Source organism: Botrytis cinerea, chromosome 12 (assembly GCF_000143535.2).
Source record: "Botrytis cinerea B05.10 chromosome 12, complete sequence".
Classification (NCBI taxonomy): domain Eukaryota; kingdom Fungi; phylum Ascomycota; class Leotiomycetes; order Helotiales; family Sclerotiniaceae; genus Botrytis; species Botrytis cinerea.
This window is the reverse complement of record NC_037321.1, coordinates 302,613-328,105: the sequence shown is the minus strand read 5'-3', so window position 1 is coordinate 328,105 and position 25,493 is coordinate 302,613. Positions and strand designations below refer to the sequence as shown.

Genomic DNA, 25,493 nt, shown 5'->3' with positions numbered 1-25,493 from the left:
CTTCCATAGCTATCTTGCTTTGTGGAGGAGAATTCAAATTTTGGAACTCCAGACGGTCAACGGCTAACCTTCGCATTGAAGATCTTTGACTGTTCACTTTCATGCGATTTCTTGATGAATGAATCCCCGACTATGATATTCCACTTTTGCGAAATGGGTAAACTTTGGATGAATGTAAATTTAACCGAATAGCAAAATGGTTGGTTCAGTTGATAGTTCCAACAGAAACCACGGCGAACAAGCGTTATGTGTTTATCCCGGGAGACCAGAGAGATTTTTAGTAAGTATTAAAATGATACTCACTGTACTCTGTACTGTGTATAGTCCGACGACAACGACTATTTCACAATATGCAGATTGACAACAGAAAGAACATGTTAGAATCATCAAGGCTTCGTATGAATCCTAAAACCTGGGCTGAGGTGCATGACTTTGCTCCTGTTGGTAATTCTCCAAGCGGAAGAACAATCTAGAGGGGATTGAATCGAAGATTGCGGATGGTCCCTGATTCCTCGAGAGGCTCATCTAGACAACGCGTGAGTATCTCGATTTCCAATAAAGGGTATCCCATAGAATGATCGAAACTTTCAAATCACTGGCAAGCAATTCATCGAGATGCCTCGCAAAACTGCCAAAGGCGCGTCGGCAAATGATGTTCCTCTCCGTCAAATCATCTTTTCTCAACCCCTCTCAGCTTACAACATCCCACTCATAAAACACATACTCTCCATATTCTATCAACAAAGCACTTTCAGACAGCGCGAGCCACGAATTAGTCTCCTACATAAGCTCGCGCGTGTTGAATCAAGTCGAACAGACAAAGAGAGAAATGCTGTAGCTCAGCTTCTTCGTCTCAATATACCCATCACTAGAGCTGCTGTGAAAGTAGGACCTCATGATGAAGACGTGGATAGAGAGCTTCTGGGGGTGGAAGATGGTACGGACTGTGAAGTTTGTTTGCGAACTTTACCCCTAGAAAGCTTTCCTCAACAGGATTTCGGAAGCAAATGCAACCATAAAGCAGATATATGTGCATCGTGTCTGGAACAAGCTATTACGGTAAACGTAAAGAGCAATTCCTGGAACAATGTACCTTGTCCATACTCCAGTTGTGAAAGGATGTTGGAATCGAGTGTTGTGAGGAAGTATCTCAAAGGGCAGCTACTTGAGAAGTATAACTCCTCAAAAGACCAGCCGCTGTTTAGGAAGCTAATCTCACAAAGTTATAACAACTACGTCGAAAAATTAAAGATCCACAACCTGCCAAATTTTCGATGGTGTTTAAATACAGAATGTGTTTCTGGTCAAGTCCACAACGAGGAAGTGGAAAATTTGAGAGTTATATGTCGTGCTTGTCAATCCGAAAGCTGCTTCCTTCATCAGATCCCACGAGGCGAGGGAAAGAAGTGCGTGGCTTGCGATAATGCTGTTTCTCGCCTTGAGGAAATCGCAAAAACTCTTAGGGTTACGAAACCGTGTCCAAGATGCAAAGTACTGACCATCATGGATCCACTTGAATGTGGCAAAGCATATTGTAAGTACCAACCTATCTTTAGTTTGATGGTGTACATCCTGTGTGCGTACTGATACCTTTTCCAATATAGGTAGTTGTGGATACTTCTGGGAGAATTTTTGCACAGGTCATTGAGACTAGTTTACTATACCTCAGACCTACCTCTTTATGGCTGAAAATGACGAGGAAATGTGATATTCCATCTAAGGTCACTTTATCAATTATTCAGTACCTGTGGAGCAATAACGTGGCTTGAAATTCGAAGTTTCATGACTAGGTATCGCTGGGTCTACAATCAAAAGGAAAGATTCACCTTACATGTTTGTTGTACAAGAAAAGTGACGTAGATTTGACTAGCTCTAATACCCAAATGTGCATGCTAGAATTTATCCAATCGGCTTCGGTAGCACACTTGACCCCTTGCCCAGGACTAACCTTTAGCTTCAAGATCTAGTGCCGAATCACGCTAAAATCGGTCAACGGCTACATGATCCTTGACTTCTCCAAAGTGATCATTAATCATTAATAAGTCTCGAATATCAACTTGTTGAGAATTGATTCTGAGGTCTTGTTGAGCTGATAGTCGGCCAACAATTACCCCCGGTTATTCTCAACAGCTTCTTTTCACTATAAATATGTGACTTAAATTCATATTGACATATCAAAAGCAAACATAAACTATAGAAAAATGCCTGGCGTCCTCGATACAACTCGCAACTTTTCTCTCTACAGTGTAAGAATACCATCTCTGACTCTATCAATGACAATTTCTCACATCTGCACAGATCCCGGCAGCATGGCTCTTGGCTTTCGTCCCTCATATGTACGCTATCTGCTCGTCTGAAGCCTTTGACAAATGCTCCCCCAGAGACTTTCCAAAGAGTCTTGAGGCCGATCAGAGCCTCGAGATGGCTGTATGCTCCCCTAGTTGACGCTTCCACCTCGTCAAATCGAAAACTAAGATAATCCCAGAAAAAGAAACGAATTCGCCGAACCCACGCTGCCGCAGCCAATGGCTTCGAAAATGTCGGGCTTTTTGCTTCCGCAGTCGTAGCTGGAAATGTCGCGGGTCTTTCCCACTCAACACTGAATGGCCTTACTGGGGCATATGTAATCAGTCGTGTGGTTTATAATTTCATCTATATAAACAATGAGAGTAACGGGGCCGCAACAGCAAGAGTTGTGGTTTGGTTTTCCGGAATTTTACTGAATTTCACATTGTTCATCAAAAGTGGAAGGATCTTGACAAATAAGACTCCAAACTTATTGTAAATGGATGAGAGGGCTTATGAATGACATGGATCTGCGAAGTTTTGAGCTTGGTCATATCGGACTGTACATACTGTGTAGTATATTAAAAGTAATAATTGAAAGTCGACACGGAATCATTCAATTAACACGATATCGAAGAATTGAGAAAAAGAGTAGAATGTCTAGATGCTTCACCGGCTTCACTAACTCTGAGCCGTTTCTGAATATATGATTCCTTTGATTCTCTCCACATTCGGTGGGTTATCACCCGTGCCGTTGAGCTATACCATCTACTGACGTCACCATTTCTTATCAAGCCGGCTATGATAAGGGAAGTTTTGGAAGTTCGCCTGCTATGATATGTGTATATATTGTAGCAGTTCAAGATGAATCTCTCAAGTTTAGACAAGTACGTAAAGAGTGACGATGTCTAATAACACCATTCCAACAGTCGAGGGGGGCAAGAGAATAGTGAGTTGCCAATATCCGTGTTGCTGAACGGTTGATTGACACTGTATAGGTCTTCACGGGAGGCAGTGGCAAAGCAGGGCGTCATGTTATCCCATACTTACTCTCCAAAGGACATAAGGTCTTAAATCTTGACCTAATTCCATTTCCCGATCCATCTGTTGATGTATACACACTCAAAACGGACCTCACAGATTCAGGCCAAGTTTTCAATGCCCTCACATCCCATTTTAACATGTCCGGATACAACGAAGGACCGGTGCCCGGTCCTCCAGATGTGGTTATACATTTTGCTGGTATACTCTCCGTTTTTTCATCATCCGTATAATGCTAACTACCGCCAGCCTATGCCCGAAATATGCTTGTACCTGACAGCGAACTCTTCCAAGCCAATACTCGTAGCACATACAACATAATCGAAGCAGCTAGCAAACTTGGCGTGAAGAAGATCATAACAGCTAGCTCTGAAACCGTGTATGGAGTATGTTTTGCACAAGGAGATGTCGATTATCATTCCTTTCCTCTAGAGGAAGACTATGACGTTGATCCCGAAGATTCGTATGCTCTATCCAAAATCTGTGGCGAGAAGACTGCTCGTACATTTGCGAGACGGTTCAAGTCAGATATATACGCGCTGAGAATTGGGAATGTTATTGAACCACATGAGTATAAAAGAGACTTTCCAGGTTTCATGGAAGATCCTATGTGCAGGAAACGAAATGCCTGGAGTTACATCGATGCAAGGGATTTGGGACAAATTTGTGACTTGGCGATCAAGAAAAATGATCTAGGGTTTCAAGTCTTCAATGCCACAAATGATGGCATCACAATTCCTGGGGAAGAAAAGACAGGGGACTTTTTGAAGAGAGTCTGCCCGGGAACGAAGGCGACAAGGGAGTTGGGGGAGAGAGAAGCACCGTTGAGCAATAGAAAAATTAGAGAAGTGTTGGGATTCAACGAACTCCATGACTGGCGCAGCTATGTCAATTGAGAGGAGGGAGGAGAAGCACCTCAGGGAGCTCCTTGTTGAGATAAGGAGCCAACTATGGCTTTGGAAATCTCTTCACATAGTATTGTTTGCCATTCCCAATGTCCCACGCCTTATGGATAGGCACAGCTAGATCTGGTAGTGAGCATACCTCAAATGATAGCAGAAGCTCTCACTCAGGAACTGTTTATCATGGATTGGTTTGAAACCTGATGCTGTTATTGACTTTGTAAATGTCGGATCCGCAGTCTTGTTTCCAGTTCCCCATATTTCCTGACCAAATCCCCACCCCACTTTGGTAACAAAGCTTCCATCCTTGCAACCTCCCACCACCCACCACCCACCGCCTCTTGATCCCCGTCCACAGATATTTTTGCAATATATATTTAGAACTCCACCCCATCGCCAATAATTCAACAATCAAACAACATCTTTGATGGTCTAACGGTCATGATTTCCGCTTGTCAATAACATTGCAAGTCGCGGGAGACCGGGGTTCGACTCCCCGTCAGAGAGTTCATTCATTCAGAATTCCTGAATCTCATGTTTAAATTAATTTTTTGCAGTTTTTTTTCTATCTCACTTTGTCAGCACAGTTTGATATGATCAGATGGGATTAAAATTGATAATGTATAAATAGGAATTTAGGAATTGTGATAAAAGGATGGATAATGGTAATTGAAAAAAGTTGTGTTTTTGAGAGGTTGTAAATAAGAAAAGAAAAGAAAAGAAAAAGGAGAAATAAACATCAAAATAAAGTGAATTACGGTGTACGAAAAGAGGTGGGGGATGGAGCTAATTGTCAATTCTAAAGTTTTTTGTTGCACATCTGAGCCAGAACATGTTGGTGGCGGCTGGGTGTACTTTGTGAGAAGCTACACAAGCCCGAGATGCCTTGAAATTGAGAATGTTGTGCTTCATCAGTCCGTCGATGACTAACTTCCACGATATCTAATGGTGACGGTGTCAATCACGTGACCATTGATCCTATCTGAATCGAGTGATGAGACTGCATTCATTCTGTTTTCCCCTGCCCTTCCTCACCCCCCTGTCCAAAATTAAAACTGATAACGCCCACCAAGTCTTCAACCGTTGATACAAGCCGGTCAATCTTGTACGTAACCATGCTCGAAATGATCTCCATAACTGCATGCGCTGAGTATCCCGGCTCCAGCATATGATCTAGATGTAAAATCTCCGGATCCAGCGTCCTCAGGCGTTCCGAAAGTCGGTACGGAGTTTTCGTTCTCATATGTGGCGGAAGAGCTCGACCGGTGGAGACGGCTGTTGATAGTTGGCAGAGAATGGAGGTGATTCCTTCTTCGATTGGGTTGATGGGCTCAATTAGCTTGGAGAGGTCGGATAGCCACATGGCGTTCTCGGGGCTGTGAGCGAAGCAGTATTTGGTGACGCCGGAGACTTCCCAGACTTGGGTTGAGTAGGAAAGTAGGGAGATGAGATCCAAAAGACTGTCCAATTATTAACCGTCAGAAAAAAAATCAATGTGGTATTCCTCTGAGAAACATACTTTGTGAGCTGTGAGATAATGTCCTTGAATATTGCCACGGGAAAGCGACCTCCCAGACTAGGCTCGTACTTCTGAAGGTAAACATTGTGATTGATCGACACGCTCAGTGTCATGATTTTGTTGAACATAGCCTTTCTCGTACGTGCCATCCTATCTCCATGACTATGCTTCTCCGATACATCACCTTCCTTCCCCAGGAGGCGAACTTTTATCGTGGAGTGAACAACGGCATGATAATTGGCGAGTAGTTGAATTACCACCGCCATGTCCTTGCGAAGAAGTCCTCTGGCCGTGATTGGATATGGAAGGTATGTGAAGAAAATGGAAGCACATGTGCCCCACAACACGCAAGCAACACGGAGAGCTGCGACATAGTATGGAGGAAACACATAAATACCTGTAGACTCAGCGTTGACCTTGCCTATCTTCTTGACCTGAAGCTCGTAGCCGATAGACAGGACTTCGGTGATAAGAATAACGAGCCATCCTATGATGTATTTGGGCCATCTGATGAGGAAGTACATCTGGAAGAAAGATGCCAACCACATGATGACGATCACACCACTGTTGAAGTTTAGCATTTTTTCCGTTAAATTCGTTGTAGCAGGTAGGACTTACGCAACATGCCCATTTGGAATATACCAAACAGCATAACATATTATCAATGCCGCAAATGAGCCAAGAATGCGAAGGACATCCGACAATCCGGATTGCCCCGCCGACATATTGGCCCCAATAGCAGAAATAATAACGGACCAAATCAGACGATAATGGGTAAATATCTCCTGTGTTTGATGCAGATAAGCTAGGATAGCACAAGACATGGTTGCACTGAGAATATAATTAGCGCTAGCAATTTTTTTACTCGTCTGATCTTACCATGCTGATCTGAAGCCAAAGCTGAACTCTGGACCTCTGAGAAATTGCTGAAACCTGTTGATGCAGACACCCAACCGCTCGTAAGCATTCCGCGGTGGAAGGTGCTCGATATTGCGTGTGACTTTGCCAGCAATACCGAATAGCAGGGTTTGCTCCTTCATAGTTCTTGGTCTTTCATCGTCCGGCAGAGTTGCATCCGCTGTATCAAATATGGCCGAGAACCATTTGACTAGGGTGATAAGGGGAGGAATTATGGGTCCGCTCTTAGACATGATGCCTGCGGCAATGATGTCGTCGGAGAACTTGCACAGTTGAAGCACTGATATCCCGGCTGTATAAAGCTGTATCTGTGTCAGAGTCCGAAGCGAGATGTATGGCTGGGACAACGCAATAACTTACCATGTGTTGCATATACAAGAGCAAGTACAACTGCTTCCGATTTCGTGGCGTATGGTGATTGAATGGGGCTTTCTCTCTATCCCCATCGAACTCGTCCTGAGTCTGCATTTTCTCGAGTTGTTCTTTCGTCAGGCCTCTGCTGTTCGCCCATACATCCAGATACTCAGACTTTCTCGCCAAGAAATCTGCCAATTTTTGCTCGAGCATCTTCGAGAATGCTGGGTTCCCTGGCTTGATCTCATCTCCACCGGATTCAACATCTGCTGACATGGTGCTTTGAGTGGCATGTGAGAACCATCTGAGATGGCCCTTCTTTCCAGGGGGAGGAATGATCTCAAGCTGTAGCGCCGCGTGTTCGAGTCCCTGGTTTATGGCTTCGATGATCATGACAGCAGGTTCAAGGAAGGACTCCATACAGCTTTGCCATATTTTTTCATATTCGCGTCTGTGTTGACCTTGATAATCGGAGTTCGGCTCGGAGATATCAAAATCGCATGGATTCTATCCTCCATTGTCTGCGATTCGATCCAATGTATCTGGCAAATGTGCTATGCCCCCCCCTATAGTCTGTCAATGGGGATAATGGCGATTGTACATATACAAGCTTACAAGGGCACCAGGATCTTCCTACATAGATTACTGATAGATGTGAGATCCTTGGCATGTAATTTCCCCCATGCGATCTCGCGCTTTGCCATGGGTAATTTTTCATGCATCTGAACATACAAAGCCTTCACTCCTGTCATTCGTTCCCTCAGTCCACGACCATATAGCTCTCCGGGTGATTTTTCATCATCTGTAGTAGGTTGAGTGTCCGATGTCAATGGCAGCTTTTTCAGGTATTCAGCAGTGCCGGAGAGCATGCCATGAAGAGACTCGATGTACTTTTCTGTGACTTCGAAAAACTCGGTCCTGCAAGATACGGGGTAGATGAGAATTCCCGAAACAAAAGAGATAGCGACACCGGTATAGTAACATTGGACAGTTAGGTATATCAAGTCCCAACACTGCGTCCAGGTCGTGAATCGGGAGCAGGAAGTATATTGAACGATGACAAAAATATTGTAAAGAATTGTTGGTATCAAGAGCCCTGAATATCTTGCTTGTAAGCTATTACTCAGCCATACGTTAAAGAAGAGCCAGACGGCCGTTACCGCTATTCAGATGTTAGTTCTAATAATGAAGTACCTCGACCAGTGAGACAAACCGCTTTGTGACGAGTTATATTTATGCAGTCCGTCCGGATCGGTGTGGATTCGTGCCTGGAGAGCAGACCAAGTGGACAACATGGTGATTGGTACAGCAATGGCGGTAAAGAGACATATTGTGAATGTCATTTCGATGAGTTTAGCGCGCGGCAACAGATTCACAGTGACGACTGAAATGATGGATACCAAGAACCCCAGGGAGCTGTAGATCTCGGAGACAGCAGTGTTCTGGTAGAAAGCCAACGAAATGGCGACGGGGATGGATCCTCTATATCAGTTTTAGTCTTTCCATGCTCATGATATTTCATAGTGACGATAGAAATTACTTGAGCATCAAGCAGCACATCTTCATGTCGATGCCGAGGGACTTCCATCCTGTCTTGACGCGCTGAAGGTCAAACATTGGGAACGCTCTGAAAATTAAAAATGAGAATGATCTTGAGAATGAGAAAAAAAGGATCAATGAGAAGAAATCACTTGGTTTTACTCAACATTCTTCTGGCGGGGTTTTGCCCGCAGGAAGAATTTTGCGTAGGATCGCGGTTCTCTAGCCTGACATAGGGGCTGCCGCTGTCAACTCCCGGACGGCTTGCATATCGGCATTGGGCGTGCTAGCAGGTGACAATTCTCCCATGTGCTTCGCAGTAAAAGGGACGAAGGTTTGCTCATTCTCCATAATAAAGCATATTTGCTTGCCCGGTTGATCCGGGGGTTGCCGCTCGAAGCAGGCTTTGCAGAAGAGCGAGCCTCGCAGGTGGAGAGAGCCGAGTCAGCTTGCCGCTCCTTTGATTATTTGCAGTTCGAGGAATAGTGTCAAGTCGTGTTGAGGCGGAGGACGATCCGGGTCTTGAAAAAATTCGGCGTATTGTCGGCATCTTGGATCAAGCGGAATATGGCGGGTTTGAAAGCAACACGCATAACCTTATCCGCCCCTGTGGAAAGTATGATATCATTGCTTCTCGTCAGTGTTGATTCGCTAACATGTCCTAGTCCATCCGCCCGCCGGCCCGCCCGCCTTCGTCAAATATTCCACAGTACCAACGCAATGGGATGCAACTGGTGTCAGGTTCTCGCGACGGCAGTAGAGATAAGTCCCAAATGCCGGAGCCGGACTTCGACAAAACCAGAAACTTTTATATACAGGAGCAATATACCATTTTTCGCATGCGGCTAGGTTCTTTACAACTGACTATTAACTATGAGAGCATTCTAATTAAAACCATGCCAGCCCTAATATGCCAGATGGTAACAAATCTTTGACTGACGATAAAACAACAACAAGTGAATTTTCTCCTGGACATAGGCTCCAGAAAAATAACACATAAAGACTACTCAAATCTGTCTGACACCCGCTCAGCAATGCAAGTTGAATAAGACTTTCATGATGGACATGCAAAAAGAGGAAGCAAGCAAGCACCCTTCCATGCAAGATCTTTGTGCGGATTTTAGAGCTCTCTCTCCCCTCGGCTGCTCGCTCGTGTAGCACCACATCTCGCCGATCTGTCCACAACAGCTGGTTGAGACTTATAAAACAACTGCTCCTCAAATATGCACCAAGAAAGTCTCGGATATATAAAGAGAAACGGGGATAGAGAGGCCATTGATACTAAGATCGACTACCCATTGGCCTATAACTATTCCAATTGATATGCTATCTTCTATGGCCACTTGCACAATAACGCCGATGCAGAAGATCAAGTACCAGATTTGGATACACAATTTTCGTCCGTATTTGTTGGCTAATGGGCCAGCGATCAGACATCCCATGAGAGTACCAATTGACAACTAACCAATTTAGCAGCTGTACTACCTTTTCACAAAAGGCAAGTATACCAGAGAAACAACCAATCCAGATCGCACGTTGGTGGAATAGTAACCGCTAGGATATTTCTCCACATTAATTCTTCTTTCTCCGAACTGTTCTAACAAAAATGTTCATCAAGACTTCTGCAAGTTCTGACATTCTGTCCAATTCAAAACAGGTTCTTCCCGTTCACAGACGTGTAGCGATACCTTGCCTTTCCGGCATCCATATCCACAATAACCTCATTTTCCTTCATTATTGTAATTCCGACGCAGATTAAGACTCACAGCATTGCTGGAAAGCGTAGCCGATGTATATGTAGACACACGTACAGCTCATGACTTTGAACACAACAGTTCAGTCGCAAGTTCGTGTTAATCGTTGCTCATATCTCATTGCTTATCTCTTCTACGACGGACCAGGTCGTTAAGATTCCCAAGAGATTCAAATAATATTCGAGCATATTGCCTAGAAGAAATTTGGCGAATAATGCGTTAGAATGCGGGATGGGAAATGATGATGCTCAACAGGAGTGAGACTCTGAGAGTTGAGAACTTATGTTCGGATTGGGCAAGCTTATCCAGGATTGAGGTGTACTTAACATACCTTGTAATCATATTACTAAACTACCCTAGAATTATATCTCAATGCGTTGTTAGTCTATAATTAGCAAACATCTCCTAAAGCTTAACAAGAACAAGAACTAGAACAAGACCAACAAAAATAACCAACCGACCAAAGGAATCTCGAGCAATGTAACTAACTACTGGGGGCCCTGAATGTTCTCGAGAAAACGGAAAAATATCATCTTTATTCCAGATCCACCATAAAATACACGCATTCAAAAATGCCACATCAGGCAGTTCCACAAAATGTGAGATGATCTCAATACTACCATCCTCATTAGGGAATTAATCGAATCTCCTCAAGTGGAGAGCCAACAATCGTCAACCAATGTATGTGGTCAAAAATGTGCGGGAAGGGGCCGGACCGTACCGACCTGTTGGTACGCTATATAGCCTGCTATTGAGCTTACCGGGGTATGATAGGTTAGAAATTCGCTAGACACCACAGTATTAGTTTACAAGCGCGCATTGTTGTGGGTCCTACTGTTTGCCAGGGGTGTTCTTTGGACTTACCAGGGCGTTGTTGCTATCAGTTGGCTTTTTCGTGCGTGTTAATTGGTAGGTACACTCGGATGAAATGTTGTCTTTTGTTGGGCTTTTACAACGTCCCATGTCAATCTGTGTATGCACACACATTTGTTGGCAGCATTATAAGCATGTGACAAATAAGGATCCGAATCAGAGATACGTGATGGTTACAGAGGTTCAAAAGAGGGCTGAAATGATCTCTTCGTTCTAGTTCTGATTATTTTACAACGACAAACAACGATCTGAGTTGTTGATAAGATGAGCAGTTAAGCTAGCTCTTGGTTTCATCACTTGACTCTAACAAACTGACCCTCAAACTCCCATATAGGACCTACATAGACTTTCCGACCATGCACCAGCCAGAAAATCATACTAAAGATGACGGCCCCTCCAAAAATCAAACAACTCCAATTCATGTTTGCCGCGTCCACCGTCGAGAAAGCAGGCCAGAACGAGAAAAACAGTGCGATGACAGTGTAGATTATAGCCACAACAGTAATGGGTACACCTAGCTTCCTGAGTCGGAAAGGACCCCATGGCATCTCGGACGCTGGTGTTTTTAATCTTTTTGCCAACATCACACTGGCCGCTAGCAAGAAAGATGACTGGTACGCGGCCAAAACAACAGAATAGAATGCTCCGAATGCGGTGTATGAGCCGACGCTTATTAATGCTAGCAGTACGTTGATTATAAGCGTTCCTATGATTGCGTTGATTGGTAGTCGGGTTTTGGGATCGACCTATGCTTTTTATCAGCTGAAGTTCGTAAGAGCCTGGGAACGTGGTATGTTTTACCTTCACAAGAAGATGAGAGAATGGCAGTCCATTCTCTCTTGAAAAGGCCCATAAAGTTCGAGATGCTGTGGCCAAGACACTGCTGACGGAAAAAACATTTACTCCAGTAATCACAATTATCTGCCTGAGTTAGAAGAGTATGTCCAGCCACGAATCAACACTTACTAGTGCGTTGGCTCCTTTTTTTGACCCTAATGCAGTCTGAAATATCTCCATGAAAGGGAATCCAGTGTTTGATTGGGTAGCGGCGACGATATCTTGAATACCAAACAATACTGCAATCATCATAGAAAAGCCTAAGATGCCATTGAATAAAGTTGAGAACCAAATGCTGAAAGGTATGACTCTCGACGCCTGATTGATTTCTTCGGCTATAAAGGGTGAGTGGTTAGCCTTAGCCTTGGTCGTCGTCTGAATTTATTCAAAAAGAAAAACGATGAGCATACCAATGTGATCAGCTCCATCATTTCCCACGAAAGAACTAACAGATGTAATCCATCCAACGAAAAACGAAAGACCCATGCTATCCCATCCTCCCAGATTTTGGAAAGTGGTAAAGACCTTCTCAGCGGGTGTATGAGGCGACAAATAAACTATAGGAATGAGCACTCCAATGAATCCCAAGATATACAGGATAAGCATCATAGCTTCAATACGCGGTAGAAGACGACCCAGATAAGTATTAATGAAAACACCAAAGAGAGCGATGGCATAGAAAAGCAGAGTCGCTTGCCACAATTTCGGATCATAGTCTGGATAGTTGAGAATTAGGAGACCTTGGATTAATGAAGCGACGGTATAGCATGTTTCTGCAACAAAGGCTTGCCAGCAAATGACAGTAAGCCATCCTGCCAAGTAGCTAAGGAATTTCTTGCACCAAGGAGGAGACAAAATGGCAACCCAATTGAAAGGACCACCAGCAAGAGGAATCCTATCTACGGTGAGTACTACATCCATGACTATATCAAGATTCTGGATATTTGACTCACATTGATGCCATCTCAGCCATAACCAATGCTTGAAGCAAAGCTCCGGACCATGCCGCTAGAAAACCGTAGATTAATCCGGCAGGGCCGCCGTTTTGTAGACCAAATTGAAGAGTGCTTTGTACGGTAAGTCAGGTAGCACTTCTGAGCGGAAAGAGATATATTGGGATTCTTACAACAAAACGACTTCCCATGTCAACATCAAGCCGCAAGTTAAGCCTACGGAAGACAAAGATTTAAATCTTCGCTAAAATTTCTATGGTCAGTGATGTATAGTAACGTTTAGCCGAGTAAGATCGTACCTTGAGCTGTTGCTTTTTTCCAAATACAGCCAGCGTTGCCTCATCTTGAACTTTACTTGCGTAGTCTTTCTCCGATAACTTCCCTCGTTCGGTGAGGTTCATGTCTCCATTTTCTTGGTCGAGATTAACTCCGGTAGAAGTGGTGACTTGAACTTGTTGCAGAACACCAGGCTTAGCTTCATCAAGCTCGGTGGAAGACATTTCGTTTCGTTGCAGTGTCACAGAATGCCACTTCAAAGAAAGAGAAAGTAAATCAGAGTTAGATAAAGAAGGGGGTGTCGCTCAATAACGGATGCGTTTTTTCCACAAGCCTTGCCATGTTCCATCATGGATTTGTACAATCAGACGAACCATTGAGCCTAGATTGTTTGACCCACTAGTGACATACAAAAACGGCGAGTTGCATCTCATGCGTTATATCCTACTTGCCCAAATTTATCACCCCTTGTTCCGGACCTGCGGGGAAGCGGAGGCCGAACTGCAACATCAACAGGGGATATGATAGCGTGCTAGCGCTGCAACCGAGAGCAGACCATGGCTTGCAATGTCGGATGTGTTTATCCATACATTTAATGGCGAGACTGGATCACTAAAAGCTGGGTTCATTCCATCACCGAGGCAATAAAGTGATCTCAACTCATTTCAAACATCCAACATCGATTAATGAAATGGCACCTATCAACCCAGCCGCCGATTTCTACGACAACCTGGGAATCAGATACGAGAAGAGTTTCGGACATGATGAAGGTCTCATCGCGTTCATTACCGAGAGTTTGAGTCTTCTTCCCGCGACCCCTAATACGACGGTCCTTGATATCGGAAGTGGAACTGGCATTCCAACATCTAGCCTCGTTGTGAACAGTGGTCGCAAATTATATGGCATTGACTTTTCTCCTGTCATGATCGAATTGAGCAGGCGACAAGTCCCTGGAGGAACTTTCAAGCTGACTAACATGCTGGAATTTTCCCCTGAATCTCCGTCTCAATTTCAAGGAGCCTTTGCAATATTCTCCCTGTTTCACTTCTCGCGCGAGGAAATGGATGTAGCAGCTGAAAGGATGTCGGGATGGATTGCTCCCGGAGGCTACATCTTTATCGGGACCATGGTAGCTGAAGACTTTCCAACAGAGCCACATATGTTTGACGAGGATGGAGAGTGCGCACGAGGCATCGAGCATACATTCATGGGAAAGCGGATTGGAAATCTTCTTTACACCAGAAAGGGTTGGGAGAATTTGTTGCGAACGGTTGGGTTCGAGGTGGTCAAGACAGAAATGGTGCCTTTTCAGGCGCCACCGGATGCAGAATGTGATATTGAGCCGCATTATTACATTACCGCACGCAAGAACTCTGATGGATAAGCGCTCACAGCGGGTGTAACTTCAAGGTCCAAGAAGATTCCGGACAAGTTGGGCGTACCTCCCCGATGGAACGTAGATCGACAGGAGTGTACGCCACGTATTTTGAGATTAGCAAGATTAGCATTGATCCATGTCACAATTAACTTAGTACTTCGGCATCACCTATTCGAACAGGGTCAATTTATCCGGAGATAAATAAAAGAAAACAAATTAGATCTGGATTTGCCCATTGACCAATATTTGATATGCGTGTATTGATTGAGTGCTGAAAATAAAGGGGTGGTAGCTTTTCACCTTCCTGTATTTATAGATTTGTGAAAATTGCATTGCTGAAGTGTTGGTGAATTTCACAATTCGATGTTGACTTTCGCGGATTCGGTAAAGGGTACGAAGTGAGGCACAGCACACATTTGAATTCCCTTGCAGTCCAACTCCTAATTTCATGCGGACTAATATCCCACAATACTGGTTCTTATTTCAAACTATTTGAGCAATGATGGTCTATAACCCAAAGAAAATGGATGTTGACCGCAGGATCTGGGAGCAATCATATTCTCAGGCAATGAGGGTAATTCATATATCGAATGCGTGTCATAAGTTTTCTCGTATTTTTCCAGCAGCATGTCAATTACATGAACGTTCTGAGCCCTTTACTATCGTCAGTTTAAATTTGACACCGACGAGAAGCTACTCATCTGAGCAAGATGGCTGTAGTAACAGCTGATAATCATGGGCCCCTTCTGAATGTCGCTATGTGGATTGTGTTGGTACCCATGATTATCATAGCTTTGACAAAAATGTATACCAAATACGACACTCTTCGCAAAATCCAGATGGATGATTATTTGGGTCTCATTGCTATGGTATGTAGAAACAGTGCGTTCTCATTCTGGTTCCTAAGTGTATTCTTTCCGTATCTTGGGCTTACAACTCTCCTTAATATTAGTTGTCGTCGGTAGCTCAATCCATATGCACATCGGAACAAATTGCTCATGGACTTGGGCAAAAACAAGACAATATGCTTCAGAGTGAGCTAAATCGCTTCTATATAGTGAGATAACTGCGATAAAGCCAAATATTGACAGGCACTAAGAACTTACAGGCTCAATATGCTGGTAATATCATGTATATTTCAGTAATCTTTCTCACCAAGCTATCAAGTCTTTACTTCTTTGTTTGTCTCACTAGAGAAGGAAGCAGCAAACGCCGATTGATTCATAGAAGCATTGTCGTGGTAGGAATATGGAGTGTGATCAGTATAATTGTGATCGCTCTGCAATGCCAGCTTCCACATCCTTGGGTGTTTGACCCAGGGCAATGTATCAATGTAGTAAGATACCTTCATGCATTTCGATTTATGCCTTCTAACCTCACTTGCTTTTCCACAGAGAGCCTTTTGGACAATCAATGCAGTAGTGGATGCGTTAACTCAGGTGTTCACTGGTCTGCTTCCTGTGTATATTCTGAATGGTCTGAGAATGAAGGATTCCAGGAAAAGACTGACAATACTTCTGTTCTCGCCGAACCTTTTGTAAGACTTGCCTTTTGTAATGATTAGCCCGTTTGTATTATCCATCAAAAGATGTGACTAATTTCACCATCAATAATAGGACCTTACCCCTCCTCATTCTCCGCATAGTCTATCTTTACAACACCATCGATTCCACAAACTATACTTGGGATTCATTTAACTTGGCTTTGATAACGAACTTACAATCTTCCTTCACAGTTATACTGTCCTGTATACCCTTCACCAAATCCATCATCGACAGTCTCGTCGTCGCACCGCATATCATAACAGACACTACGAGCGGGGTTTTATCGAGTAATCGGCCAAAAAGTGCAGGAAGGAAGAACAAATCTTACACTAGAGGCTCTTCACACTTCTTAAGTGGAGTTGCAGCTAGGACAACTACACTTGTAACTGCTACTGGTGGTGAAGCACAAGAATTGAACGAGTACATCAGCCGTGCTGAGAGCCAAGAACGAATGATCTCAGGGCCAACAAGCCCAGCTACAAACAAGGCTAAATGGCACCCATAAAGAAAACCGATGATATTCCTTGGCCCCCTGACACTTTCAAAACAATATGTGACAGCGACTGGTAACTCAGGCCATCAACAAGAGGCTTTCAAGCAAAGCATGATGAACTAGCCTTGGATGACAGCCCTTTGTCATATCAATTTCGCTATGTCGGTGGTATTTCTCGCCTCACTAATAGATGTTGGCTACATGGAAGCCTTCGTCTGGCACTAAACAGACGCGACGAGTAAACAAACAAACGCATCCTATCAATTACAAGAGGGTATGTTTATCCCACCTCTCTAACCTCCTTCATCAAAAACCACTAATTCCACATCCAACAACACAACTCCACACCTGTCCACCCTATCCATCACTCTCTCCATCTCCAACAAATCTCAAATTCAGATACCGTACCTATTCATTTGAAAAACTCGCCGAACGCTAGCAAGGATTCAGAATTCAAGCTCATCGTGGGTTAGGGTTGGTTGTGGCAAGCACCACCGGAGGCGACTGAATCGTTCACTTGATGGATTATTCATCAAATGCCTTGAATTTCAGTTGAATTATTATTCTATTTTGAGGCGTTTTATACTCCATTTAGAAGGAAGCCAACTAACTGGCCCTAAAAGTCGTTCGTAACGACCCTTGCTAGTGTTATGCGAATTTTCCAAATTCAGATATGCAACAAAGATCCATCTTTCGCACAATCACGTGTCTCACCACCTAGCTTTCCACCGCCTTCTTTTTTTATTCTTCACCGCCCCAAATTCCAGCAGAATGACAACCCACCCACTCGACTCATCATGCCCCGCATCACGCCCTTTACTTGTATGAATTTGTTATCTTGACATTGATGATACTCTACTTTCTGCGTCCTAGATAAATGCTCTAAACCCGCTGCATTCTAATTCTAATAAAACTTTCCTTCTTTCTCAATCTTCGATACGTATCCTCAATTCAGACGGATATCGATTGCTTTGTTACAATCACATACCCATTACCTGGTGATATAAAATTCTACAAAAATGGCCGAACAAGCAGTAATCCGCCATGCACGTCGTGAAGGTAAGATTGCGATCAATCCCAGCGAACTATCAATTTCTCAAACTCCATATATTTCTATCTCCTTTCCTCCCCTCCCCTCCCCTCCCCAATCCCAATCATAATCCCACTGCAAACCCCCCAACTAACCCCTCCTCTCCACCCCCAGACGTCCCCGGAATCCTAACCCTCATTCACGAACTCGCAGCCTACGAGCACGAATCAGCCTCCGTGCTCGCAACTCCCTCCTCCCTATCCAAAACCATTGCTTTTGCTCCCTCGCCCCTCGTTTCCCCCTCGAACACTACCCCCTCAACCGGAGACTCTATCTCCCCTACCCGACCCGCGCGTTGTCTACTTTTATTTCCCCCTTCTCCCCCCTCTTCCTCATCCTCCTCATCTTCTCCTCAAACCCCTGAACCAATAGGAATGGCGTTGTATTTCTACAATTACTCAACCTGGCGTGCTTCGGCGGGGATCTATCTCGAGGATTTGTATGTGCGGGATAGTGAGCGGGGAAAAGGATATGGATCGAGATTGTTGAGTGTTTTAGCGAAGGAGGTTGTGGATATGGAGGGAGGGAGATTGGAATGGAGTGTGTTGAAGTGGAATGAACCTAGTATTAAATTCTATGAGGGAAAGAGTGTGGGCGCTAAGGCGATGGATGGATGGCAGACGATGAGGGTTGATGGGGAGGCATTGGTGAAGTTGGCGGGGAGAGCTGAGTAGTTGGGGGGAAAGGGAAGGGAGATGTTTTGAAAAAGTCGAGAGGCATTTTAGTAGAGACTTGGAGTAGGCATGATGTCACATGAAGCAGAACTAGAAATTATCTATATGGAGATTATTCTAGAAGATTTCTGCTCCGCCTTCAATAGTAATGCTAAAGATTGAACAGTAGCAGTGATACCGATCCTAATGCTTCAGTTGTTTTGTTTCACGCTGAACTGACTTCCTAACCTTTCTATCCGCACTTCCTTGAGCTAGCCCATCGTCTGGCAATTCGAAAAATTCAGCATCTCTGAATGATGGTTTTGTAATCTCCCCTGCAGCCGATGGTGAACGTTGTCCTCCCCAAGTTATTGTATATTGTTTAGTGTTCTCATCTTGCACCATCTTTGATGAGAGACTCCAAATCATACCATACAGCCTTCGCATGGCTCGTGTCCTATTATTTTGTGGCGTATTAGAAGCTTGGGGATCATCTAGGTCAGCTTTCGTCGTTGTCTCAGCCCAGACGTCCGTGTTGAGTCTGGCTGGTTTGGTATATAATGAATTCATCTCTTCTCCAGCGGACTTAGTATCTTCATTTCCATTCCGGGGAATAGCAGCCTTTCGTCTTGGGCGCGGACACTCAATTGGTTGTGTCCCTTCTGCCAAATCTCTCAATCTATTCCACTCATGTTCAGGTAGTGGTGGTAAAACTCGCTCTAGAAGACTGGCCCACCATGTGCGTTGCAAATTTTGTTTCCGTTTTTCTGGAAGGACGCGTCCCCATACATTCGTTGACGGTATATCTGGCGTAAGCTTTTTTATCTTCCCTCGCATCGATTCCATAGGATTGTTTGCTTGTTGACTCATGAGAAACAAATGCATTTCTTTGTGCTCTCGGCGCTGCCTTTTGGGCACAGCGTTTGCTTTATCTATCTCAACATCTTTGGTCGCATCCAGATTTTTGGAAATTTGACTATCGATAATTTGGGATAGCGCTGTATCATCTTGTGGCATTTCATCCTCTCCAGGTCTTAATAATTGGGTAACCAATTCCCTCCTTCTATGTCCTGCTCGGCCATATGTTCGCAATAAAACATGCTGTAAATCAGGTACACTTCCTTCCAGATTTACACGTTCTAGCAAATGTAATTTTGTGGCATTCTTCTTAGACCTTGTCTGCAGTTTTTTCACATCAACTTTTGATCGTAAGTAATCGGTTCCCCAGTATTTTGGATTGAGTTTTCGAGGATCGGGAGGATTGAATCGTTTGACGAGAAGATCGTGGACGAAAGTTCTTGCGGCAGAATCGGGAAGATAAGTTGCTTCTCTCAGGAGAGCTCGATATTGTCTTCGGAAATGTGGTAGGTATTCCTTAACTTGTAGGTGAAGTGGGTAAACGTTTTTGCTTACGGACGGCATTGGAGCTATTGAGGCTGGCTGGGGTTTGTAAACGGCAAGCAGTATTCAACGATGTAAAATGCAGGAAACGAGTGAGAACCATCAACAAGAAACAGAATACTGTCTGATCTTTTCGAGAGAGTCAAAAAGTACCTAGGTAGTTGCCAGATTATTGCATTGAAGGCTGATCAAGAAATAGATTATTGTCGCCTTTAAATGCAGGCATTGAGTCGCGTATTGAGAGGAAATTCACCTACAAATTGAATCTTCAATTCGATGAAAGATTTTGGCTTGAAGTGAGTGGCTCACATGAAGATATACATGCCGACGGCGAAGAGACCAGTGGATGTACGAAGTGCAATTATATGTCGTGAGCAGTGGGTATGTATGTATCCGAGTATGTGTACATTCTCTTTTGCTGAGGTCGGGTCAAACGATGCTTACATAATACTCACCACCGCACATCTATCCGCCCAAAAGGTCATTCTAGCTTCGCGAACCGTCACGTCAAAGTCCAATTAAATTTCCATCCAACCCCCCACACCAAAATACATTCCATTCTCCAAAACCACTTTACACCTCCTCGCGCTTGATACACGAAAGACACGTCGTCCTCACCCCTGTTTAGATATTGAGTCGCGTCCCCTTATCGTCATCGATCTGAGTATCATTCATTGTAGACGATTGCGCTCAGTGAATATTGAATTGATCTAGCTCCTTGTTTCAAGGATCTTACCGTCCTCAGCGACGCGATTGCCAGTTGACTAGTATCCATCGTCGCAACATCTGGATATCGGTCGATATCTCTTATTCTATGGCAGCGACGAGAATTAAATCCAATCCTCGGCCCCTTGCGACTACATCAGAATCAAAACAAAATCATCTGCCGCCAAATCCATATTCTACAAATAACAGCGCCCACGATCGTGGCCAAGATTCGACGCGATCTCGTTCCGAAATGTCAATCAGTATGAGTCAAGGATCACAGCCTGGTGGTTTAATGATGCAACCAGGCGGACCTTTTCGTCAATACGACTCGACCGGTGCCATGAATCGTAGAGATATGGCACCCCAAATCTATTCGGTGGGTTATCGTTGGTTTCATTGAAAATTAAGCCGTTACTAATCTTTCATAGGCCGTGTATTCGGGTGTCGATGTCTATGAAATGGAAGTTAATCGTATAGCTGTTATGCGGCGGAGAAAAGATAGCTGGCTTAATGCTACCCAGATATTGAAAGTGGCAGGAATCGAAAAAGGAAAGCGAACAAAGGTCCTCGAGAAAGAAATCTTGATTGGAGATCATGAGAAAGTTCAGGGCGGGTACGGCAAATATCAAGGAACTTGGATCAGATTTGAAAGGGGCGTTGAATTTTGCAAACAGTACGGCGTGGAAGAACTTCTGCGACCACTTTTAAGCTATGATATGGGCCAAGACGGAGGTATTGCAGGACAAGGTGGGATTGATACTCCAACGAAGGAACAAGCAATGGCTGCACAAAGAAAAAGACTCTATAATTCAGGAACCGAGAATCGTAATATTGGACAATCCGGAACCTTTTTCAAAAATATTTCGAATCAAGCTTCACTCGCAGTCGCAGCAATTAGCAAAGCCCGATTTGATTCGCCTGTTCCTAGGAATCGCAATGGTAGCGCAAGACCTCCTACTTTTAGTAGGCAGTCATCACAGCAAATGAGTCAAGAGACTACATTCCCCAACTCACAACAAAGTATGCAAAGCTTTGCTTCTAATGAAGGTTTAACAAATGGAGATTCGGCTTATGCAAATCAGTCCCAATTTCAATTCTCGCATACTGGTAGAGAGGATGGAGATTTCCAAGAGCCGCCACGAAAGAGACGGAGAGAATCTCTTGAACCACTGAATGATAGCCAACAGTCGATGAATGGTGGCTACAATATGTCATTACGAGAGCCATCTCCAACCGAACCTAATGATTCATTTTTCTATCGTCAAGAGCTAGGCTTATCACAAGAGGACGAAGCCCCGATGCCATTACCACCTCTACCAGAAAATCAACACAACGGAAAGAAAGGACTGACTCTATTGTCACTCTTTCATAACGAGAATTCTTACTTGGGAACGAATGAGCATAATGACCAGGAGGCGTTTCGTACTATGTCCGGTGTAGAACTTGATATTCCTATAGACAAATCTGCCAATACTGCCGTTCATTGGGCCGCTACTCTTGCAAGATTACCTGTTTTACAAAAGCTTATTCAATCGGGCGCAAGCATATATCGAGTTAATCTCAGAGGAGAGACTGCATTAATGAGAGCATGTTGTGTAGCTAACAATTTGGATCAAGGAAGTTTCCCAGACCTTCTCGAACTACTCGGCAACACTATTGGCTTCCAGGATAATCGTGGACGAACAGTCCTACATCATATAGCTGTCACATCGGCTGTCAAAGGTCGCAGCCCTGCGAGCAAATATTACCTTGAATCGCTTCTCGAATTTGTCGTTAGGAAAGGTCGTTCATTTAATGGTCAATCACAAACCAATGAGCCAAACCCTCATGCAATGGATATTGGTCGATTTATGTCTGAAATGGTAAATGCACAGGACAACTCAGGTGATACGGCTCTCAATATTGCAGCTAGAGTCGGTAACAAAAGTATTATCTCTCAACTCATGGAAGTTGGAGCAGACCCTGAAATTCAAAACAATTCCAAGTTACGTCCATCAGATTTTATTGGGGGCCTGACAAACCCTGGAGATCGTTTAGGTCTTGCAAGTCCTGATAAGAGAGGAAATAAAGCCACACGGGAGACTAGTGGTGAAATTATTGACTGTAAGTCTCTGTCATTCTACTACCCGCCTAATACTCTTCCTAATATAATTCTAGCCATAAATGCAACACTCCAATCAACACTTGAAGACTTTGGAAAAGAAGTAGAAGCCAAACAAGCTCAAATCGACTCAATTCATGCCAAACTTCGCGAAGCATCTGCAAGCTTGGGAGAAGAACGACGTGCCATGGAAGCAAAACAAGAGCGCAACAGACAACGTGAAGAACGTGATCTCAAAATCGCAAACCTTACTCGAGCCGCAGAAGAAGAAAGTATGAAATTACTTCAACTTCAACAACAATTCAATCAACCTACTTCAGATCTAGATCTCGAAATGCATCTTGGTGATGCAGATAAATCTTTGGCGGTTCCACAAATTCCCGCAGATATCAATAATACTCCGACGAGAAATTCAAATCTTCAAGTAGATCATGCGAATAGACAAGCTTTGTTGCAACAATTACCTTCGCTACATATTCTTCAAGCGAGAATCATGGCTTATAAAGCCAATAATGATAATTTGGAAAGAAGTGTTCAGGAATTGAGAAGTAAAGATACTGGCAGGATAGCAAAGTATAAGAAAATCATTAGTTTGTGTACGGGTGTGGACGTTTCGAAGGTGGATAGTGTTATTGAGGGGTTAGCGAGAGCGGTGGAGAGTGAGAGTGATGTTGATCTAAACAGGGTTCGAGAGTTTTTGACAAGGGTTGAGGGGGTTTAAAGGGGGTTCGGTTTCTGATGGAGAGTTTGACAAGACGAGAGGAATGTGATCTGAAATAATGTAGGAAGGCGTGGAAAATGTGCATATATAATGGTATTCTGCGGATTCGGTCTAGTCTGCATGGTCGGCGTTTGGGTCGGAGGTTCGGTATACTCATGTGGATATGATTATGTTGGGGCATCGCATTACTTTGTATGTGAATATTGGGAGGGGAAAGGAGGCTTTTGTTGCATTCGGATAGAATAGTGATTCCCATCTGTGCTGTGCTATAGATATATGGTAGGAATAGAATGGGACGGGATTAGTAGAAGTTATCACCTATTTAATGGAGCTTCTGAGTCCATTATTTTTCTCTAGACTTGGTTTCATTCTTTACACGTTGGTGAGAGTATACACCTGTTATGAGAAACTCTCAAGTCATGAGTCCCTAGTATTCGATAGCACGCTTCTGAATGTGATCCAAGGGATTTCTTTGTGAAAAATAAACCTGCTCATATGCCCACATGTAAATTCTTGACTAATTCATTCTTATTTATTACTGTAAAGATGGGTAGAATCATTCACGTTGAATCATTTGACACAACTCATTTGTTCCCATTTCTTCCTTTTGAGTCTTTTCTTTTTTCTCATTTTGGTTCGAGAACTTTACCTCTTAAGGACTCGAAGTTCCCCTAGTTATGGACTTTCCTTCTCTTCCACCATCAAACCTCATAACCGTTTATTGAGATCCGCACTAAAACTCGACAATACTCACTAAAAAAACAAAGCAAGGGCAAGATGGAAAATAAACCCTCGATCCCAGGTAGTATGTTTACATTCAGTGATTGGAAAGCAGCGGTTGAACGTCAGTATGGCAGGTTCAGGGGATCGAATCGGAATTATGGAAAGGATCTGGAAGCATGCATTTCGGGACAGATGAGGCCGGGGGTTTCTGGTGCGGAGGCATATGGTTCTACATCTTGCCCTGATTCCCACAGTCCTGGTACTCGTCTTCCGCATCCGAATATCTCTTCTCAAGCTCAATTTTATCGTCGCTCATACCCGGATAGATTAGCTGGATCGGAAAATGGAACAGTTGGTCATGCTGTTAATGGTGTTTATTCCTCTGGGAAACTCCCAGGCTTTCAATAAATCACACAGCAGTCAATGCAATATTCTATACCATCGCCGAGTGTTCAGAACACCAGTGCGACTTCGCGGGGTGTAGCCACACCCGTTTCATCCAGACGTCCTAGCAACTCATCGAGTCGACCACACGGTATCAGTAGTAGGCCAAGCTCTTCCGGATCCCGCGCGTCAAATAGAGAGAACCATCGTCGTGGCGGGCAAAATATAGGAGTTGGGTATGAAGAGTCCATAAGCATAAGATTGTTCTTTTTCTAAATTCCCCAATTTGCTGATTCGGATTACTGATTTTGTTGGGCTGTAGATCGGATTCTACGACCAGATCGCGGAAGAACTGTGTATACAAGGAGCTTTCGCTATGGGAAGGAAGATGTTTGAAATATTGAAGTGTGCTTGCATATTTGAATTTGAGATGTTGTGGGTTTCATTTTCGGATCATTCGGATGGAGTCAGAAGGGAAAAGTTTGAAAGAGTATCATGGGGAATAAGAAGTCGAAATGGTATGAAGTGCAGTATAGAAAATTGCTTGGATGCTTGGCTGGATGCTTGGCCGGTGTGAATTGGGATATGGAGACTGCTGGGGGTAGAAATCAAAAGTACTGTTTTCAACATATACGAAAGATTATCGAGGGATGTCAGTAGGTAATGAGTGATGAGTGTTGATGTTTGAAATGAGAGAATTGAATTTCATGCTTAAAATACCAAGGATAAGCTCTATCAAATTCGTATACTCAATCTTTCTTCTCTCCCGGTAGAAGTTGGAATGTTTTGAGGTTCCGTTATCCTTGATATCAAGATCCTCCTACTTTTTCTTACTCTCCTCCTCATAAAACACGCAGGGAAAGGTTCCATTCTTCTCGTTCATCAACAAGGAGGCAAAGTCATCGTTATTCTTATGTATCACCAGAGAGGCCCCATACTTTCTCTTCAAGAGATATTGGAAGTATCTATTCATCCTGTTGATGCAACTGGAGGGATTTACTATTGATAGTAGCTTTTGGGAAGTATTTAGAAGCTGTGATAAAGG

At 43.8% G+C, this 25,493-nt stretch overlaps 12 protein-coding genes across 14 annotated transcripts; 8 read left to right on the top strand and 4 right to left on the bottom strand.

The window, feature by feature from the left end:
• The first annotated feature begins 481 nt into the window (after nt 1–481).
• On the top strand, nt 482–1,924 carry BCIN_12g00920 (hypothetical protein). Of its 2 annotated transcripts, XM_024696208.1 has the most exons (3): nt 482–1,172; nt 1,224–1,534; nt 1,605–1,924. In XM_024696208.1, exons 1-3 carry the CDS (start codon nt 616–618, stop codon nt 1,646–1,648), a joined length of 912 nt encoding a protein of 303 aa, XP_024552014.1. In that variant the 5' UTR covers nt 482–615; the 3' UTR covers nt 1,649–1,924. The 2 variants fall into 2 exon arrangements, with proteins under 2 accessions (XP_024552014.1, XP_001557900.1); XM_001557850.2 differs by having other exon boundaries at nt 482–1,534.
• Nucleotides 1,925–2,042: 118 nt separating this feature from the next.
• BCIN_12g00910 (hypothetical protein) lies at nt 2,043–2,917 on the top strand. Its single transcript, XM_001557851.2, has 3 exons — nt 2,043–2,246; nt 2,299–2,427; nt 2,486–2,917. Exons 1-3 carry the CDS (start codon nt 2,202–2,204, stop codon nt 2,783–2,785), a joined length of 474 nt encoding a protein of 157 aa, XP_001557901.2. The 5' UTR covers nt 2,043–2,201; the 3' UTR covers nt 2,786–2,917.
• Nucleotides 2,918–3,039: 122 nt separating this feature from the next.
• BCIN_12g00900 (hypothetical protein) lies at nt 3,040–4,399 on the top strand. The gene is made up of 3 exons (XM_024696207.1): nt 3,040–3,235; nt 3,285–3,528; nt 3,577–4,399. The coding sequence occupies exons 1-3, from the start codon at nt 3,191–3,193 to the stop codon at nt 4,221–4,223; spliced, it is 936 nt and encodes a 311-aa protein (XP_024552013.1). The 5' UTR covers nt 3,040–3,190; the 3' UTR covers nt 4,224–4,399.
• A 195-nt stretch (nt 4,400–4,594) lies between these two features.
• Nucleotides 4,595–7,469, bottom strand: BCIN_12g00890 (hypothetical protein). Its single transcript, XM_001557852.2, has 5 exons — nt 7,027–7,469; nt 6,628–6,968; nt 6,367–6,579; nt 5,749–6,312; nt 4,595–5,689 (listed from the first exon to the last, which is right to left on the bottom strand). Exons 1-5 carry the CDS (start codon nt 7,438–7,440, stop codon nt 5,236–5,238), a joined length of 1,986 nt encoding a protein of 661 aa, XP_001557902.2. The 5' UTR covers nt 7,441–7,469; the 3' UTR covers nt 4,595–5,235.
• A 14-nt stretch (nt 7,470–7,483) lies between these two features.
• Nucleotides 7,484–8,749, bottom strand: BCIN_12g00880 (hypothetical protein). Its single transcript, XM_024696206.1, has 4 exons — nt 8,561–8,749; nt 8,234–8,502; nt 7,636–8,182; nt 7,484–7,586 (listed from the first exon to the last, which is right to left on the bottom strand). The coding sequence occupies exons 1-4, from the start codon at nt 8,635–8,637 to the stop codon at nt 7,511–7,513; spliced, it is 969 nt and encodes a 322-aa protein (XP_024552012.1). The 5' UTR covers nt 8,638–8,749; the 3' UTR covers nt 7,484–7,510.
• Nucleotides 8,750–11,386: 2,637 nt separating this feature from the next.
• On the bottom strand, nt 11,387–13,530 carry BCIN_12g00870 (hypothetical protein). The gene is made up of 7 exons (XM_024696205.1): nt 13,276–13,530; nt 13,150–13,220; nt 12,977–13,090; nt 12,434–12,918; nt 12,153–12,358; nt 11,988–12,107; nt 11,387–11,932 (listed from the first exon to the last, which is right to left on the bottom strand). The coding sequence occupies exons 1-7, from the start codon at nt 13,474–13,476 to the stop codon at nt 11,480–11,482; spliced, it is 1,650 nt and encodes a 549-aa protein (XP_024552011.1). The 5' UTR covers nt 13,477–13,530; the 3' UTR covers nt 11,387–11,479.
• A 319-nt stretch (nt 13,531–13,849) lies between these two features.
• BCIN_12g00860 (hypothetical protein) lies at nt 13,850–14,865 on the top strand. Its single transcript, XM_001557856.2, has one exon. It carries the CDS (start codon nt 13,944–13,946, stop codon nt 14,634–14,636), a length of 693 nt encoding a protein of 230 aa, XP_001557906.1. The 5' UTR covers nt 13,850–13,943; the 3' UTR covers nt 14,637–14,865.
• A 368-nt stretch (nt 14,866–15,233) lies between these two features.
• BCIN_12g00850 (hypothetical protein) lies at nt 15,234–17,235 on the top strand. The gene is made up of 5 exons (XM_024696204.1): nt 15,234–15,499; nt 15,583–15,687; nt 15,739–15,966; nt 16,025–16,167; nt 16,247–17,235. Exons 1-5 carry the CDS (start codon nt 15,341–15,343, stop codon nt 16,677–16,679), a joined length of 1,068 nt encoding a protein of 355 aa, XP_024552010.1. The 5' UTR covers nt 15,234–15,340; the 3' UTR covers nt 16,680–17,235.
• Nucleotides 17,236–17,362: 127 nt separating this feature from the next.
• BCIN_12g00840 (hypothetical protein) lies at nt 17,363–18,579 on the top strand. The gene is made up of 2 exons (XM_024696203.1): nt 17,363–17,726; nt 17,872–18,579. The coding sequence occupies exons 1-2, from the start codon at nt 17,687–17,689 to the stop codon at nt 18,429–18,431; spliced, it is 600 nt and encodes a 199-aa protein (XP_024552009.1). The 5' UTR covers nt 17,363–17,686; the 3' UTR covers nt 18,432–18,579.
• A 1-nt stretch (nt 18,580) lies between these two features.
• Nucleotides 18,581–20,187, bottom strand: BCIN_12g00830 (hypothetical protein). Of its 2 annotated transcripts, XM_024696202.1 has the most exons (2): nt 20,069–20,187; nt 18,581–19,850 (listed from the first exon to the last, which is right to left on the bottom strand). In XM_024696202.1, exon 2 carries the CDS (start codon nt 19,830–19,832, stop codon nt 18,615–18,617), a length of 1,218 nt encoding a protein of 405 aa, XP_024552008.1. In that variant the 5' UTR covers nt 19,833–19,850; nt 20,069–20,187; the 3' UTR covers nt 18,581–18,614. The 2 variants fall into 2 exon arrangements, with proteins under 2 accessions (XP_024552008.1, XP_001557909.1); XM_001557859.2 differs by having other exon boundaries at nt 18,581–20,187.
• A 136-nt stretch (nt 20,188–20,323) lies between these two features.
• On the top strand, nt 20,324–23,803 carry Bcswi6. Its single transcript, XM_024696201.1, has 3 exons — nt 20,324–20,895; nt 20,948–22,622; nt 22,677–23,803. Exons 1-3 carry the CDS (start codon nt 20,626–20,628, stop codon nt 23,339–23,341), a joined length of 2,610 nt encoding a protein of 869 aa, XP_024552007.1. The 5' UTR covers nt 20,324–20,625; the 3' UTR covers nt 23,342–23,803.
• Nucleotides 23,804–24,003: 200 nt separating this feature from the next.
• Nucleotides 24,004–25,170, top strand: BCIN_12g00810 (hypothetical protein). Its single transcript, XM_024696200.1, has 2 exons — nt 24,004–24,684; nt 24,771–25,170. The coding sequence occupies exon 1, from the start codon at nt 24,119–24,121 to the stop codon at nt 24,470–24,472; it is 354 nt and encodes a 117-aa protein (XP_024552006.1). The 5' UTR covers nt 24,004–24,118; the 3' UTR covers nt 24,473–24,684; nt 24,771–25,170.
• The last annotated feature ends 323 nt before the right edge of the window (nt 25,171–25,493 follow it).

Excerpts from the sequence above, each read along its gene's own strand:
- BCIN_12g00920 (XM_001557850.2), top strand. The coding sequence starts at position 616 with ATGCCTCGCAAAACTGCCAAAGGCGCGTCGGCAAATGATGTTCCTCTC. Across the intron at positions 1,535-1,604 it reads TGAATGTGGCAAAGCATATT|GTAGTTGTGGATACTTCTGG; the intron begins GTAAGTACCAAC and ends TTTCCAATATAG.
- BCIN_12g00910 (XM_001557851.2), top strand. The coding sequence starts at position 2,202 with ATGCCTGGCGTCCTCGATACAACTCGCAACTTTTCTCTCTACAGT. Across the intron at positions 2,247-2,298 it reads GCAACTTTTCTCTCTACAGT|ATCCCGGCAGCATGGCTCTT; the intron begins GTAAGAATACCA and ends ACATCTGCACAG. Across the intron at positions 2,428-2,485 it reads ATCAGAGCCTCGAGATGGCT|AAAAAGAAACGAATTCGCCG; the intron begins GTATGCTCCCCT and ends AGATAATCCCAG.
- BCIN_12g00900 (XM_024696207.1), top strand. The coding sequence starts at position 3,191 with ATGTCTAATAACACCATTCCAACAGTCGAGGGGGGCAAGAGAATA. Across the intron at positions 3,236-3,284 it reads TCGAGGGGGGCAAGAGAATA|GTCTTCACGGGAGGCAGTGG; the intron begins GTGAGTTGCCAA and ends GACACTGTATAG. Across the intron at positions 3,529-3,576 it reads TGTGGTTATACATTTTGCTG|CCTATGCCCGAAATATGCTT; the intron begins GTATACTCTCCG and ends AACTACCGCCAG.
- BCIN_12g00890 (XM_001557852.2), bottom strand. The coding sequence starts at position 7,440 with ATGGAGTCCTTCCTTGAACCTGCTGTCATGATCATCGAAGCCATAAAC. Across the intron at positions 6,969-7,026 it reads TCTTGTATATGCAACACATG|CTTTATACAGCCGGGATATC; the intron begins GTAAGTTATTGC and ends ACACAGATACAG. Across the intron at positions 6,313-6,366 it reads ATTCCAAATGGGCATGTTGC|TGGTGTGATCGTCATCATGT; the intron begins GTAAGTCCTACC and ends AAACTTCAACAG.
- BCIN_12g00880 (XM_024696206.1), bottom strand. The coding sequence starts at position 8,637 with ATGTTTGACCTTCAGCGCGTCAAGACAGGATGGAAGTCCCTCGGCATC. Across the intron at positions 8,503-8,560 it reads ATGTGCTGCTTGATGCTCAA|AGGATCCATCCCCGTCGCCA; the intron begins GTAATTTCTATC and ends AAACTGATATAG. Across the intron at positions 8,183-8,233 it reads ATATAACTCGTCACAAAGCG|CGGTAACGGCCGTCTGGCTC; the intron begins GTTTGTCTCACT and ends ACATCTGAATAG.
- BCIN_12g00870 (XM_024696205.1), bottom strand. The coding sequence starts at position 13,476 with ATGTCTTCCACCGAGCTTGATGAAGCTAAGCCTGGTGTTCTGCAACAA. Across the intron at positions 13,221-13,275 it reads GAAAAAAGCAACAGCTCAAG|CGAAGATTTAAATCTTTGTC; the intron begins GTACGATCTTAC and ends TAGAAATTTTAG. Across the intron at positions 12,359-12,433 it reads TGATGGAGCTGATCACATTG|CCGAAGAAATCAATCAGGCG; the intron begins GTATGCTCATCG and ends CACCCTTTATAG.
- BCIN_12g00860 (XM_001557856.2), top strand. The coding sequence starts at position 13,944 with ATGGCACCTATCAACCCAGCCGCCGATTTCTACGACAACCTGGGAATC.
- BCIN_12g00850 (XM_024696204.1), top strand. The coding sequence starts at position 15,341 with ATGGCTGTAGTAACAGCTGATAATCATGGGCCCCTTCTGAATGTCGCT. Across the intron at positions 15,688-15,738 it reads AGCTAAATCGCTTCTATATA|GCTCAATATGCTGGTAATAT; the intron begins GTGAGATAACTG and ends AAGAACTTACAG. Across the intron at positions 15,967-16,024 it reads CAGGGCAATGTATCAATGTA|AGAGCCTTTTGGACAATCAA; the intron begins GTAAGATACCTT and ends GCTTTTCCACAG.
- BCIN_12g00840 (XM_024696203.1), top strand. The coding sequence starts at position 17,687 with ATGGCCGAACAAGCAGTAATCCGCCATGCACGTCGTGAAG. Across the intron at positions 17,727-17,871 it reads CCGCCATGCACGTCGTGAAG|ACGTCCCCGGAATCCTAACC; the intron begins GTAAGATTGCGA and ends CTCCACCCCCAG.
- BCIN_12g00830 (XM_001557859.2), bottom strand. The coding sequence starts at position 19,832 with ATGCCGTCCGTAAGCAAAAACGTTTACCCACTTCACCTACAAGTTAAG.
- Bcswi6 (XM_024696201.1), top strand. The coding sequence starts at position 20,626 with ATGGCAGCGACGAGAATTAAATCCAATCCTCGGCCCCTTGCGACTACA. Across the intron at positions 20,896-20,947 it reads TGGCACCCCAAATCTATTCG|GCCGTGTATTCGGGTGTCGA; the intron begins GTGGGTTATCGT and ends AATCTTTCATAG. Across the intron at positions 22,623-22,676 it reads TAGTGGTGAAATTATTGACT|CCATAAATGCAACACTCCAA; the intron begins GTAAGTCTCTGT and ends ATATAATTCTAG.
- BCIN_12g00810 (XM_024696200.1), top strand. The coding sequence starts at position 24,119 with ATGGAAAATAAACCCTCGATCCCAGGTAGTATGTTTACATTCAGTGAT.